The sequence below is a fragment of the Triturus cristatus genome, chromosome 8 (genome assembly GCF_964204655.1).
Source record: "Triturus cristatus chromosome 8, aTriCri1.1, whole genome shotgun sequence".
Taxonomy (NCBI): Eukaryota; Metazoa; Chordata; class Amphibia; order Caudata; family Salamandridae; genus Triturus; species Triturus cristatus.
In genome coordinates, this window is record NC_140591.1 from 1,658,333,844 (window position 1) to 1,658,349,272 (window position 15,429).

At 43.4% G+C, this 15,429-nt stretch overlaps 1 protein-coding gene across 1 annotated transcript in view; it reads left to right on the plus strand.

Moving 5' to 3' along the window:
- The window catches only part of LOC146808503 (transient receptor potential cation channel subfamily M member 2-like), a 637,932-nt gene that overhangs the window by 323,830 nt on the left and 298,673 nt on the right, over window positions 1–15,429 (plus strand). Inside the window, exon 9 of the mRNA XM_085623963.1 lies at window positions 5,839–5,965. Within this exon, the coding sequence (XP_085480089.1) occupies window positions 5,839–5,965 (127 nt within the window). The remainder of the gene's footprint in view (window positions 1–5,838; window positions 5,966–15,429) is intronic.

Consider the following 15,429-nt stretch of genomic DNA (forward strand, 5'->3'; position numbering starts at 1 on the left):
ATATCAGTCACACACCAGATTTTCTTTTACAGAATCTCTGCACTGTGCACCTCTCAGCAAAAACAAAGAATGGAACAGTTTCCCTTTCATTTTCCACACATATACATGTAAACATCAAATCACAATCCTTCACACATAAACTCAAAAGCAAACACACATTTCTATTGGTTAAACATTTCAACCCTTTCCAACTGAAATACATTTCAACCCTTTCCCAGGTCATGGAACACTGCACTGAGCACACGGGTCACAAGTTCAGCACACAATGTTACTAAACAAGACAGCAAGTGTGCTTGACTTTTCAATATATATGGGTTTCATATATAATGTTCCTTACAATCTGTTTTTGTTAACCAATAAGAATCATACCTTTAAAAAACAGAAATATACACCCTACCTTTCAGTGTAGAAAGTAGTCATACAACCAATGATTTCTTGTCTTTTTTAAAAAAAAAAGTTCCGTGGATCCGCGCACCCAACGCAAGAGAATCCGAGCACCCAACACGATAGGATGCGCGCACCATGCGCGCATTTCGCAGTTTAAAAACAAAAAAAGGGGGGCCCCAGGGGGTCCTTATGGGACCCCCTAAGCACCTCTAAAGGGTCAGAGTATTTCCACTCTGCCCCCTTTATATGTTTTACACACTTATTCCCCTTGCTTCTTCAGCCTCGCTTCTACCGAGGCAGAAAATGGCCGCCATCAGTTCCTGGTTTCGAATGTAGACAGACACTCGACAGCCAATTAGCATTCAGCTCGCGATCGGGAGGGTGCACGCTTGGTTCGGGGAGGGTGCGCATACGGTGCGGGTAGGGTCCGCGGATCCTCCCAGGCCATAGATATTTATGTACTTTTAACTATAATTTTCTCAGGAACTACTGAACAGATTCACACCATTTATGCAAAAGGCACGAGTCTGAACTGAGGACTACCTCTTTGCCAAATTTGGTGCCATTCCGTTCAGTGGTTCGGGCTGTAGCTGCAACAACAGATCCTATGGGAAATTGCATGGGGAAAACGCGTTTTGGGACCCCCCTTTTTTCTTGGCCCCTGCTTGACGAATCACCGCAACACTTTCAGGGTAGGAGCGGAGCGGAGCTGGCCAAAAGTTTGGAATATTTTACGAGGATTCATCAACCGGCGCCAGACTTATTGGGAATAGAATGTTGCGGATTTCCTATGGAAAATAGGTCCTAACTATAACTATCCACTGGCGACTGCCAGTAGATTATATATATATATATATATATATATATATATATATATATATATATATATATATATATATATATATATATATAAATGTAAATTCGTCTCCAATGCTGCTGCCTTGGTTGGACGAAAGAACGGACCCAAAACTTCGGTGCCAATCACTGAATCTTTATTTCATATCACTCTGTACCAGTCCGCCATAAAATATATATATATAAAATATATATATATTTAAATAGCCCCAGGCCACTCAGTGGGTTCGGGCAGCTTAATCTTCCTGCCCCCAGGGTGTAGTTTGGGAATCCGCTGTGAACATCCCCAATCTGGCTTACCAAATGTTGAAACTGGTTCTGATTATCAAAAAGGAGAACAGCGAGGCTTGGCAATCAGGAACAGTTTAAGTTTAATTAAACAATAACATTCAGGAATAGCAGCCATATGTCTTACAGTTGCGTGCTGTAATTCAATTTGCAATAGGTACATGGCATGCTTTATACTGTACAGTGGGTGCAATAAAGGGAAGCTTGTCCCCCTTTGAGCAGGAAATACTGGTACACTGAGTCATGAATTGTATGTTTAGATGCTTGAACCCACTCCAATAGAAGGAGCCACAAATACCAACCGGAGCTCACATTCTTGGTTGGTACAGGTGGCCAGGTATGTCATGTGTGCCATCTAGGGTGATGCTTTCCACTAGGCATTGTTTGGGCTTTATCTGATTAATGCAACTGATCAGCTGCTGTGGCATTGTGTCTTTGGGCCAAATACAGGCTCTCTGCTGTGCATTTATTTGTGTTTATTAGTATGTACATCTGACTTGTTTCTTTAGGTATTAAATCCTAAGACCATATGTGATTTACTTCTGCAGTCTTCTAGGTGTGTTTGAGGCTGTTCCATATCTGGTGTATCCAACACAGGGAAGCGCTAGGTTGGAGCAGTGGGCAGCTGTGTTATGTTCAACTGGTAAAGGGTCCCTCTGAAACCAAAATGAGTGTTATGTGGTGAATTTGGATTGCGCAGGCAACAGTTCTTCTGTGGTGTGCTGGAGTCCAAAGAGCATGGCCTTTCTATAAATTGATCCAATGCTAACAGTACCATACACTATGTGCCTGTATGTTGCAGTATGCCATGGGGGAATGTTTATATTTAAGCCAAGATGTATGGCAATGTTGTCCAACATGTAACAGGGTACAGCAAATGTATGCTCAACTTCTAGGTAGCATACTACTCTCCCAACCTTCTGTACCGTCAAGACAATGATGGCTTGTTTACATGTGTCCACCCTTTTGTTCCTTTGTTGAGGATGTGTGTTTAAAAACCTGCAGGAGAAAGGTAGTAGGGAGCAAGAGCATGGATGGCATCACCTTCAACAATCATACAATACTTCTTAAAATGTGATTCTTTTCTAAATGTAAGACATCATGGCTACATACATGCAGTGACTGTTGTGGTATGTGTGTCAGTTGTGTTGTAATCAGGAATGAATATGTTTGAAATGCCATTCCCCAGATGCATATATAGCCCCAGTGTGAAATTATGTTTCTTACCAATTAGCCACATTGCTAACATCCACCGCAATAAACCAATGCACCAGAGATGACTGGAACAAATTACAGTTGTGTGTGCTTCCAGGAAAGGCAGCAGATATATCATTGAAGCAGTCCCTAGCATCACATGCAGCTTGCATACTGATGGAGTAGTAGTGGTGTCTATTTTGTTATTTGCATGTCCCTCCGTAAAGACCTTGCGTACCCAGCCCTAGAGCCCACCCATTTAGGAGTAAAATGTATGCTTATATGTACTGAGATCTCCACACATGTGGTGGAGATCCCCACACATAAAAGATGGGATAGGTGGAGTCCTCCCTATGTAGGTTTGTGTACAGCATTTTGTAGTATGAGTAGTACTATTGAATTACCAGTAAACATACTACAAAGTGTACTTTATGAATCGTCCCCTAGCTAGTTATTTTGCCTGTCCTTTGTGTGGCTGGTTAGATAGAGATTTATTTTCTATCTACCTTTCAAAGTTACTGAAAGAAAGTGTAAGTTGTAAAATTGTAGCTGTGTGAGATGTGAATGTTTGTTTGGAAGGTGATTTCTTCTTTTCTCCTTCACAAATAATAATGGAAATAAAATTAAACTGATTGGTTAAAAACCATCACTGGTTAACATGCTTTTGACTTAAAAAATAAAATCATCACAAGCTTTGGTAGCCAAGGTTTAAGTGGCAGTATGTTTTGTTTATTATGTCTCATGTTGCAATACGAATAAATAAAATTACAGTTGTTTGTCAAAACCAGACCAGTTGGGTTTGTCAGTGCTCGTTCTTGCATTGGAGCCCATGACCTATTTTATGCTGTTGGACCACGGTCTGTATTCAGGAAACTATGCAAGTGCTTTCTCCAAATTGTCAGGAATTTGTGACATCATATTTTCTTGGTCCAGTCTGTATATTTAAACTCTGTGTACTTGTTTAGACAGGTGTGCTTGATGGAAACAACAAACAGAGCTCTCATGCGTTTCCTCAGAAGTTCTATCCCGTGCCTGGGTTCTGCGGTTCTTGTTGTGTTTGATCAGCATGAGATAGCAGCTCAGCATGAGATAGCAGCTCAGCATGAGATAGCAGTTTAGCATGAAATAGCAGCTCAGCATAAGATAGTGGTTGAGCATGAGATAGCAGTCCAGCATGAGATAGAAGCTCAGCATGAGATAGCAGTCCAGCATGAGATAGATATTTCAGCATGAGATAGCAGTCCAGCATGAGAAAGCAGTTCAGCGTGAGATAGCAGCTCAGCATGAGATAGCAGTTCAGCATGAGATAGCAGCTCAGCAGTTCAGCATGAGATAGCAGTTCAGCATGAAATAACACTCCAGCATGAGATAGCAATCCAGCATGAGATAGCAGCCCAGCATGAGATAGCGGTTCAGCATGAGATAGCAGCTCAGCATGAGATAGCAGTCCAGCATGAAATAGCAGTCCAGCATGAAATAGCAGTCCAGCATGAGATAGCAGTCCAGCATGAGATAGTGGTTCAGCATGAGATAGCAGTCCAGTATGAGATAGCAGCTCAGCCTGAGATAGCAGTCCAGCATGAGATAGCGGTTCAGCATGAGATAGCAGTCCAGCATGAGATAGCAGCTCAGCATGAGATATCAATCCAGCATAAGATAGCAGTTCAGAATGAGATAGCAATCCAGCATGAGATAGCAGTCCAGCATGAGATAGCAGTCCAGGATGAGATAGCAGCCCAGCATGATATAGCGCTGCAGCATGAGACAGCAGCTCAGCATGAGATAGTAATCCAGCATGAGATAGCAGTTCAGCATGAGATAGCAGCTCAGCATGAGAGCCTCAGTGTCAGTGGTCACTGCCGGATGCATGCATTGCTCTTGGCAGGCAGAATGGAACGTGTGTGCTGTAGAAACAGTCCCTCATGGTGGGGCATCCCACATGGAATACAATACTGCCATCAGCGTATACATGGTCACCGGTGCCCCTGGAATCAGCCTGTGCCACTCCACTATGTGCACATAGCCACATTGACCTGTCGCCTTTCACAAATGAAGGCTGCATGAGAAATTATATTTACCAGGATCCATTTTTGAACAACTGCTATTTTGTTTTCTTAAAAGGCATGGTTGCATCTTTCTCTTTTCTGTTACCAGTGGGGCACACAGCTGACACTTGTGTGTTGGCCCAGGGATGCAGATATATCTGCACAGTGTGCCAGGGGTGCAGCTACCTTTGGTGCAGCCGGTGAAGTTCACCGGGGCCCAGGGGTGGGCGGGGGTCCAGCATGCCCTGCATCAGCTGATGTTATTTCAGAGCGCTCCTGTTCTGATTTGTTTTTTTAGGCAGAGTGCATGACAGGGCTTGGCTTTGTTTACTATTCTGGGACAGTGGTACATAGGCAAGCTGCACCTCATTTTTAACTGTATTTTATTACCGGCTGGGAGCGAGTTGCCAGGCTATGTCACTGAATGTCTTTTATGGAGTACCCTTAGTCACACTGTGGTACTAACACTTAAACACACCAAGGTTTCAAGCATGGGCACGGTGCACATTTGAATTATTGTAGTCAGTGACGTATTGCACATTGTCAGCTGGGCGTGCAGGATTCATAGTAGTTTCTCATGCACTGCTAGAGGTTTGGAAGAGGGAGCATGTATGTGTGAAGCCCTTGTTCCGTGACGCTGGTCATATCAAAGTTTTGTGCTAGCCCCCTGAATCTATAAATCTTGCATGCGTGTGCACCTGTGCACACACACATAAAGACACACACATAATCCAGAAACATACTGCGCTGCATGCATTTCCCTGCATGGAATGCAGAGGCGGCTATTTTGTGTCACCAACACGAACACCGCTCTGTGAGTCCATAAATGGTCCGGTTGCTGCTGTTATCCAACCCAATGGACCCATCCTCGGCTGCTCTGTTCCATGGTCCTTCATAGTATTAGGTGAAATGCCAGTCTTAGCTTCACATCATTGTCCTCCAATCACCAACCCATAACCACCAGCAATATACCAGAGGGGTCAATACCATTAGTCGGTCAATAATAACATGTGTCCCCCAGATCTCACTGCAATGACACTAACCAATGCTTTCCTCTTCCTGTCTGCAGATGCATTAAACCTTATGCCGGGAGAGTCATCCTCGCTGTGGACTTCATCGTATTCTGCCTCCGCCTCATGCACATTTTCACTCTGAGCAAGGTCCTCGGGCCCAAGATCATCATGATGCAGAGGATGGTGAGAACTCCTGTTCCTGTACTCAATATCCCAACTTCTCATTCTTCCAATTCACAGCGTCATCAAAAACCCACATGTATTGTAGCATTGCGCCAGCACTCGCACAATGAACAGTGTTGCAGATATATTTGCTTATTTATTTAATGGTTTTATGTAACGCATAGCACCGATAGGCAGGAGACTCCTTTACATAGAAAGACCAGATACAACTTGAAGTGGCATGGTGAGCAAAAATATGATAAGTTGGAATTCTACCCCGAGTGGTTGCCAGTGGCTAGACAAATATTCCTTCCATAACCTTTTGTGTCTTTGTTGTAAGAGTAAACCCTGACTGGAGCCAAGCTGCAGCTGACTGAAGAGCCCCAATCAGGCTCATTTCATGGGTTGCTTCTATTCCACTTTAGGGAGGACCCGGCCTACCTGTTCGGGCTGGACTGTTCCCATTGGAGAAGGATCAAGAGCGATTTGCATGTTGCGGGGTCTAAACTGAGGTGGCTCTGTGGGCAAAAAACAACAGACTGTAATGTTACCACATGCGATTGCCAGAGGTTAGACCTATTGCAAGCTTTCCTTCTATCGCCTTTTGTGTGTTTGATAGAAAAATAAGATACATGTTGTACAGGAAACATCACTTATAACAATAATAGTATAGCATGGTAACAAAGCCATCATCAATTAGGGAAGACCTAAAGTAGCAGTATTCAATGGGGTAGTAGATTGATTTAGTCTGACAGACATTGTCCTAATGAGTAGGTTTTCAGATGTTTACAAAAAGACATTAGTGAGGGTTTTACTCACAAGTCCACTCGGAGTGGCACCTGGGATGTTGCCTGGCATGTCAATCAGCTTTCTGCTGCCAGTGTTGACTTGAAAGTTGCATGAAAACCAGTTGGTGCTGCAATGCACAAAATGTCCAATAATGTATGCAGAGCTGACATTTCAGGGCACGACTTGGGCAAACATCCATTGAAACCAGAGCTAACCACAACCTATTAAAGTCATATGAAATTCTTGAAAAAAATGATATTCTTTTCTCTATAGCTTAAAATGCAGCAGAAATCACCTCTCCCATCCACTAGTAATAGCATAGTAGTAATTCTGTGCCTATAGAAATAGGTCACTTTTGACCCTACCAGAAGGGTTTTTTACCAAAATATCAAGTTGTAAATATCGTCTTACCATAATATGATTGCCTTTAAATAGTGATATCAAAAATATTGTAGTCTGGCATTTAGAAGATAAGATTATAATTGTTTTGTTTTGCATTAACAGAGTTGTCAAAACATAATTGTTTATAATTTAGATGTCTGTTTGTTAGAAATTGTGTCTCTAGTTAGCAAAAGTATGCACTCTGCCCAATCCTAGTCAGGGCGTGTCACAACACAACTTAAATTATCCTGTGCCCACCCTCTGGTAGCTTGGCACAGAGCAGGCAGGCTTAATTTAGAAGGCACATGTAAAGTATTTGTGCAATAACTCATACAGTAACGCAGTAAAAATACTACAAAAAGACTCTATCCCAGGTTAGAATAATAGATTATGATTTTATAAATAAAACAAGACTAACACAACAAAAACCCATCAAGTAGAAGTCGAAATATGAAAGAATAAATGTCACAATGGCGTAAAGAAGTAATAGGTGCTTAAGGGGGTTATCTGGTCGTGCTAGATCGAGGCACATTCAAAAGTTCAGGTCGACCGCGATGGAGCACAGGCTGGATACAGGGAGCCACTTGGGCCAACTAAACCAAAGCGTTGATGAGGATGCAAGGTGCAACCAAGGCTATGTGTCAATATCGAGCCACGCAGTGGACGAGAATCATCGGTTTTCTCCATGCAACTGTGGGGATGCATAGATTACTAGTGTGAGGCGTCGGATCGTGATGCAATGTATAGCTGTTTCTCCTGCACTAGCCGATACATTGATTTTAAGGGCAATAAACTGGTTCTAGGGGCAATGCACAGGGTCCACTCCACTCAGCAACAAGAATGTATGGGTTCTGATCCAGGCAAAGGCGGACATGCGCCGGTTCCGATGAGGATGCATGGGTTCTCGAAGCAGCCCCTTAGGCTTCACTTCCAAGGGTCCAGGACTTGGATGGCACCACTTGGCATGGCAGACTCATAACATGGAGAGTACAGGTGCAGATGGCATCAAATATTTGATATCCCTGAGACTTGGAAACATGAGCCAAGCCAGCAAGCCTTGAAGTCACTCTGGGTTCAAGTCCTTCTCACCCAGGCAGGAGAGCAGCAAGTAGTAGGGCAGCTGAGCAAGGCAAGAGCACAGCAAGACAAAGTCCAGTAAAACAGCAGTCCAGCAGAGTGGCAGTCCTTTTGTTAGGGTAGTCATAGGTCCAGAACTGGTTTGCTAGTGCCAGAAGTCCAGTACTTATGGCCAGTGGTGCCTTTGAAGTATGGGAGACTTCAAAGAAAGTTTTGAAGGGCATAGGGGTTCTTCATTCCTGACCTGGCTCCAACCACACTACAAGGGGTAATCAATTTTTTTGTGTCGGGATGGGACCTAACCCTTTCAGGTGATATTGTCAGCTACTCTCTCCCATCCTGCTTCAGGATGACCCATCATCATGCAGATGGCCACTTAGTCATACCTATTCTTCCTTTGTTTGTGACTGTCTAGAGGGAATGCAGGAGGCCAGCTGTTCCCCACCCCAGACAGGCATCAGGAACTGTAGTGTCTTCTGTATTATAGAGAATGGGACCCTTCTGGTCCCTAACGGACTCCGTAGTCTAGTGACGTAACTGTTTAGGTGTGCTTGATAAAATTCATGATGCAGTGCATTTAAGTTAACGGTTACACCCTGAAGAATAAAGTTGTGTAATACAGAGCTCCGTGTGTGGAGTAATCATTTACATGCTAGAGAGCTGGGTAGGAGGCTACAACTGATGACGAGATAGGGGATACTTAAAACCCACAATCCGAAAAATTGAGTGTGCTCTCCCAGACAGTTTGCCAAGGTCCAGCAAACTACTTGTGTGCGCAATGTTTGCCTCTATCAAAGTGAGAATGTGAGGGTTGATGTATATGGAGTAAAAGCAAAACTCCAGCCTGTGTAAGACCTTCAAAGAACATGAGGGGCCTACATAAAGATTCATTTGTCGTCGATCAGAAAATTGCTAGTACAACCGACATAAAACATAAGATGCCGTAACCTAAAACAGAGCCGTCATTCATACAGTGCAATAATGCTGAAGGTAGTGATAACCAGTTACAGCACCTGCAACAAGCAGCGACAGCTAATTGCAAGAAAACACTGTGGGGAAAATAAGAAACAGGCAAAGAAATGCTAAAAGACAGAGATCAAACAAAGAGAGACATATGACTTCAGGTTTGAGCGCACCGACCCAAGTGAATACACCAGGGTTGTACTTACGGAGTGGTCGGTACCTTAAGCTGCACCCCGCGGAAGCTGACGGGTGGGGCTCAGTACAAATCCAAAGGTCACCAAAGAGTGAAAAGCTCCAATGACCAAGAAAAAAGGGGCCACATTAGCTAAATTTGGCCACGACAATTTAGAGGCCATCACATTGTAAGGCCTTAGAGATGGTATAAATGAAGCAGGTCCCAGCAGACATCAAACAGTTCTGGAAAGAACTGCACTCTCAACATCAATAAGTTCCACAAATAGCTATACAGCCACCGCCTTTCTGAAACCATCGTCTACTTTCGATGTCGCTAGGAAGAAAAATATTGGCGCCAGATGGAATGCCTGGATTGAAGCTTTCGATGATGCACTGGAAGAAGCTGATGATAAAAAGATCATCAAATATCTCAAAAACATAGCAGGTGATGGAGTGAAGGAAGTGATAAAGAAAAAACCGAGAGGTGAAGAGACTTCATAAGGTCAAATCAAAGAAGTGCTGAATACCAAGTTGAATCTGATAGAAAATGATGACGTTAAAATGTAAATTTTCAACCAAGAGAGATGGAGAGCTGGTGAAATGATAGATGCATTTGTTGATAGACTTGAGGACATGCTTACAAACTGTGGGGCATATTTACAAGCCCCTTGCACCACTTTTGCATCACTTTTCCCATGTTAAATGTGACGCAAAAGTGGCGCAAGGAGCTTGTGAATCTGCCCCTGTAAGTTCAGTGAATTTAATGATAAAGAAGCCATTCGTCTCAGAGTCATAGAGGGATGCATTTCAAATTCCGTCAGATGCTGAATTTTTAGATAAACGCTCAGTCTGCAACGCGTGCTCATGGTGGCTAGAGCAGAAGAATGTGCCGACTATAAATGGCTGACATGGAGGCCGAAGTAGCCCAGAGTGAATCAGCATTGAATGTGAAGAGCAAGAAAAGACACAAGGTTGAAGGCCACAAAGTGATGTATCCGAAGAAAAACAAGTTGTGTTATTAATGTGGACTTTCCTTTTCACATGAATGTAAATGTCCTGCCATTGGACAGATATGCAAAGGCTTTGGGAAAGAGAACATTTTGTAACAGCTTGCAAAGCGAAGGGAAAACCAAGTGCGTCACTTCGTTAAAACAAAATGGATACCAGTAAGTTCCAGAAGCGTTCTAACCACTCCCATTGAAGTAAATGGCAACATCATTTGAGGCAAGTTGAAACTGAAAGAAGTCGATTGTCATCTCATTCTTCATCAAGAGGTTCTTTGATGTCTCTCTTAAGCAACAGTAAAGAAAATGGGTGTGTGTTGGCAATACTAACTACTAAAAGACGTGCGAATGTCAGAATACAAGTCGAAAAAGGATTGACAAGTGAAATCACAAAATTCATTTGGACATTGTCCCAAAATCAAATTGAAGGTTAATGGTAGCTATATGCTGTCTTTCAGAGACAGTAGTGCGTCGATAAATTTTATGCCAGCTGACAAATGCAATGAACTGTTTATATTGCCCTGTCTCACACCATTGAAAACCAAGTGTAGGACGCTGGCTCTCTATGTAGTGCACTAAAAAGAAGAACACAGTGTGGAGAGTCCAGTGAGACCCAGATTGGTATACAGAGGCAACAGTATATAATACTAACGCTCTATTTGTGGTAATGTGGGTGAGCAGTTAGGCTTATAAGAGGGCAGTGCTACACATTGGTTGGACTCAGAGAGGCAATAAATAAGGCACACACTCATCAATAAATCCAAGACCAATTTATAAAAATTACTCCTAATTTCATGTAATTTTTCAGACTAAGAACTTAATTCTACAGTAAGTTCTCAAAATTAATTACTTTTGTGCGTAATCACGCACTAAGTCAATAGGAGAAAATAGAAACATGCATATAAAATCACACAGTTGGATTTCAAGGTTCATCTTCGGGATTTTGCTTAGGAGCAAGGCCAGGCCCAATGTTCTACCAGAGGATTCTTGAGAGATCCCTGAATTAAGCCAGAATCAGGGTGCAGAGATCATTGCTAGATAAGAAGAAAGAGGCCACTTGAAAACACAGTGCACAAAGGGACTTAAAGGTAAGTCCGAGGGGACCCACTTGAGGAAGCAGGTCGCAAGGGTCTCAGGATCACAGGACCACAGATGGATCATCATTACCAAGGATGGGTGGGCCAGGTGCAGAGCAAATAGGTCAGCCAGGCAGTGCGTGTCAAGATGTCCTGGCGGTCAGGAGCAGGTAGTTTGGTAAGGCGATTCCGGGACAGCTGGGCCATTCCATAACTGGGTCTCAGGGGTCTCGATGTCCCTTGATGGGTGCTTGCTTCCACGGCAGTTGGAGTCTGGATTGGACTCCTCGTCTCAGTGAATGCTGCAGAGGGTCTGATACCCATGGTATTGGTGTGGCACAGCTCCGGTAAATCCTGGTGTTTCCAAACTTGTTGGAGAGACAGATTTGATCCTCCGGAGCTGATGTACCAGTTTTGGTTTGGTGCTGCCTCGGAGAAGTCAGGGAGCAGCAAGTTGGTAAAACCAGATTCTACTGTTCAGTGCCTGTGCCTGCAGGGGAGCGCTACTTCCAATCCAAGTAAGTTCTTTGGTGATTTGTAGAAGGCTGGAGGTGCTCTAGGGTTCTCGAGGCCTTATAGTTGCAGGACAAGACAGCACACCACGATTGTCGAGTTCTTAAGGCAGCAGGCATGGTTTGGCGCCTCGGGTCAGCAGCTCTTCTTTGTCCTTTTATTCTCTGTGCCCATCTAATCTAATTTCAGGGTCCAGAGATGCCACCTAAGTACTAAATCTAGGGGTGTTAAAGGGGGTGACAGGTAGTAGCCAATGGGGTACCTACTTTTAGGGTTCCTACACCCTCTAAGTGACCACTTCATGTGGGAAGGGGCACTACTCTGAACCTAATTGGCTAATTCCCTCTAAAACCAAGATGGAGGGAAATGAAAAGGGGGCTCCACATCACCTGCTCCACCTTAGGGGTGGTGCTGGCTGAATGGGGACCTACCTCCTAACTTAACAAATGTTCACCCCTGTCCTTTCGACACAATGTGGAACAGGAAAAGGGGGTTGAAATCCTACGCTATCTGGAGCTGACTTGTCACATTTGAAAGGCGGTATCTCCTTGGAAGTATCTCGCCCTGTAAGGCCATCCTGGCCTGGAGTAGGTGTGAAGCATCACCACCCAGAGCAGGTTTTGTTCCTGGCCTCTGAGAGCACAGGCTCTCGAACCATGAGTTCAAAAACCGGTCTCGTGGTGGCAGGCTGGCTAAGACTAGTCAGAGACCACACCACTGCTTGGTAGGTTTTCAGGGACCCTCCAAAGAGTCTCCTGTGTGCATTTATTAATAATACAACACTGGCATTAGTGAGCATTTGTTAAGATGAGGTGTTTGAGACCAAATATCTTATGGCACAGTAAAACCACCATGGAGCATGGAAACTCGTAAAGACAAGTATGCAGTCCATGCTTTCTCCGTGAATTCCCTGTGCATTTACAATATCCAAGAATAGGCTTGATATTGTAGGATCATATCTGCTCAGGCAGATATGTCCACACATCAGATATATTGCATCCTGGCTTAAGGCTATAAAGTCTGCAATTGGGGTGACTTACCTATACCTCATACAGTGTATGTGGGCATGACACACAGGGCTGTGTGCCATGTCAACTCTTTGGTTTTCCCTGCACCAAAAAACGCAGCCTGCAATGGCCATTTTCATGGTGTTGGTGAGGGGTCTCCGGGGTGGCACAATTGGTGCTGCAGCCCTAGATGAAGCTCTTCAGTACCAATGCTCTAGGTACCCGGGGTACCACTTACTTGGGACTTACAGGGGTTACTGAAGTTGTGCCATCCATGGAACAGTTTTAGGAAAGAGATCTGGCACAGGGAACATGGTTGTCAGGGACCCAGAGCATTTTCAATTTGAAACACATAATACTCGAGGCAAAAAGTGGGGGCTAACTATGTAAAAAGAGGCGCTTTCCTACACCAAGGTATACATGTGGGCAGCCTCAATGCCATTACAAAGTCAAAGTCATGAAGCATAAAAAGATGAAGGTACAAGCCCCAATCTATTCAGGGTACTTTGTTGAGTGTGTGATTTCTCAGCTTCAGCACTGCTGCTGAAATGGGACAAATGTTTGTGAAATACAATGTTAATGCTCGTCATGACATAGTGAATCAGTTTCTGTCATTGTTTCATGGATTAGGAAAACTTAAAGACAATGAAAGTGCAACTCCACATTTATGATGACATTCATATTGCTCAACGACATTGTCAAATTGCATTTCATGTACAAGAAGCCATTAAAAAAGAAATAGAGATTTTGCTGAAACATGATATCTTTCAGTGCTCTACTGGTCCAATGCAATGGGTGTTGCCCATAGTTGTGGTACCTAAAAAGGACAGTGGGGGGGTCTGTGTGAATTTGTGTTGAAATGCGCCAAGGGAATAAGGAAATAGAAAGAGAACGACATCCAGGTCCGCCCGTTGCTGATATGAATACTCAGTTGAATGGTGTGAAAGTCTTTTTTGCGCCTTTATCTGAACAAAGGGTATCATCAGCTTGAATTGGAAGAAAGTTACAGGTACATTGCTACCTTTTCAACTCATGTTGGTTTGTTCAGATACAAAAGATTGAGTTTCGAAGTGTCTTCTGCTGCAGAACTTTTCCAAGATATCATTTATTGCAATATACAGCCTGTCATGCATGTTTTTAATTACAGTGATGATATACTAGTATTTGGGGTCACACAAAAGGAACATGATAAAACCCCTACACAAGTATGCCGGCTACTTGCTGATGGAGGTCTCACTTTGAATGGTGAAACATACGAGTTTCACAGGTCACAACTAAAATTCTTTGAAGATATTTTTTCTGATGACTGCAGATCCACTTCTCCCCAACAAGATGTAACCATGCTGTGTTCTTTTGTTGGTATGGCCAGCTACTGTTCCAGGTACATCAGTGAGTTTGCCACTGTAAGTGCTCTATTGACTTATGTTACTGATCACCAAGCACTGCTCACTATTCTTGGCAATCCAAAGGCCAAGAGGCCCCCACCCATTGAGAGGTGGGGGCTACATCTGCAAGAATATAACTACACTATTGTGCATCAGCCAGGAAAAGATCAGAACTCTGCCAACTACTTCGCTCAAGTGCCCATACAATTTCCGGGTATCACTTCCAAAGGAGCCAAGGTCTATGTTAACTTCATTATGAGATCCAATACTTCTGCAGCTATATCAATAGAGCAAATAAGTGCCACTACTAATTCAGACAAACGTATGCTCATACTTAAAGACATTAATATGCATCAATCTTGGAGTACACACCCTCAACCTCTTGATAACAACATTGAATATCGGAAGTTCGAGAATGTGTGTGATAAACTGTGAGAAACACAAGAAGGGATTATCTTATGAGGGTTAAGAATTGTCATTCCTGAAATTCTAAGACAGCAAGTCATTGAAGTGGCGCATGATGGACATCATGGTATTGTCACCACCAAGCGAGCTCTCTGCAACTGCGTTTGGGTCCCTCATCTTGATGAGTGAGTTGAAAGAGAGCTCTAGGCTTGGTGTTTATTTCCTAAAACCACACATCCTCCTCTAAACATGTTGGATCTTCCAAAACATGTCTAGGAGAAAATTGTTGTTGATTTTTTTGGACCCCGTGACAATGGCCATCATCTCATGGTGGTCGTAGATGAGTACTCCCGGATTCCTCTGGGGGTAGACATTTCCTCAATCAATCATGCCAGAGGCATTGAAAGCCTAGGGGGGATATGTATCAACATCTCCATTTGCGATTCTCAAATAGCGATTTTTAAAGAATCGCTATTTGAGAATTGCAAAACGGGATGTAGTTAAAAATTCGCAAAACTTTTGCGATTTCTTACAATTCCTTAATTGCGATTAGCAAATTGTGAAATCGCAATTAAGGAATACCTTCCCATTCATTTCTATGGGCCAGGAGACCCATAGGAATGAATGGGAAGTAATTCTCAAATTGCGATTCGCAATTTGCTAATCGCAATTTGAGAATATTTTCAAAGGTGCAAGGGTGTCATGATGACA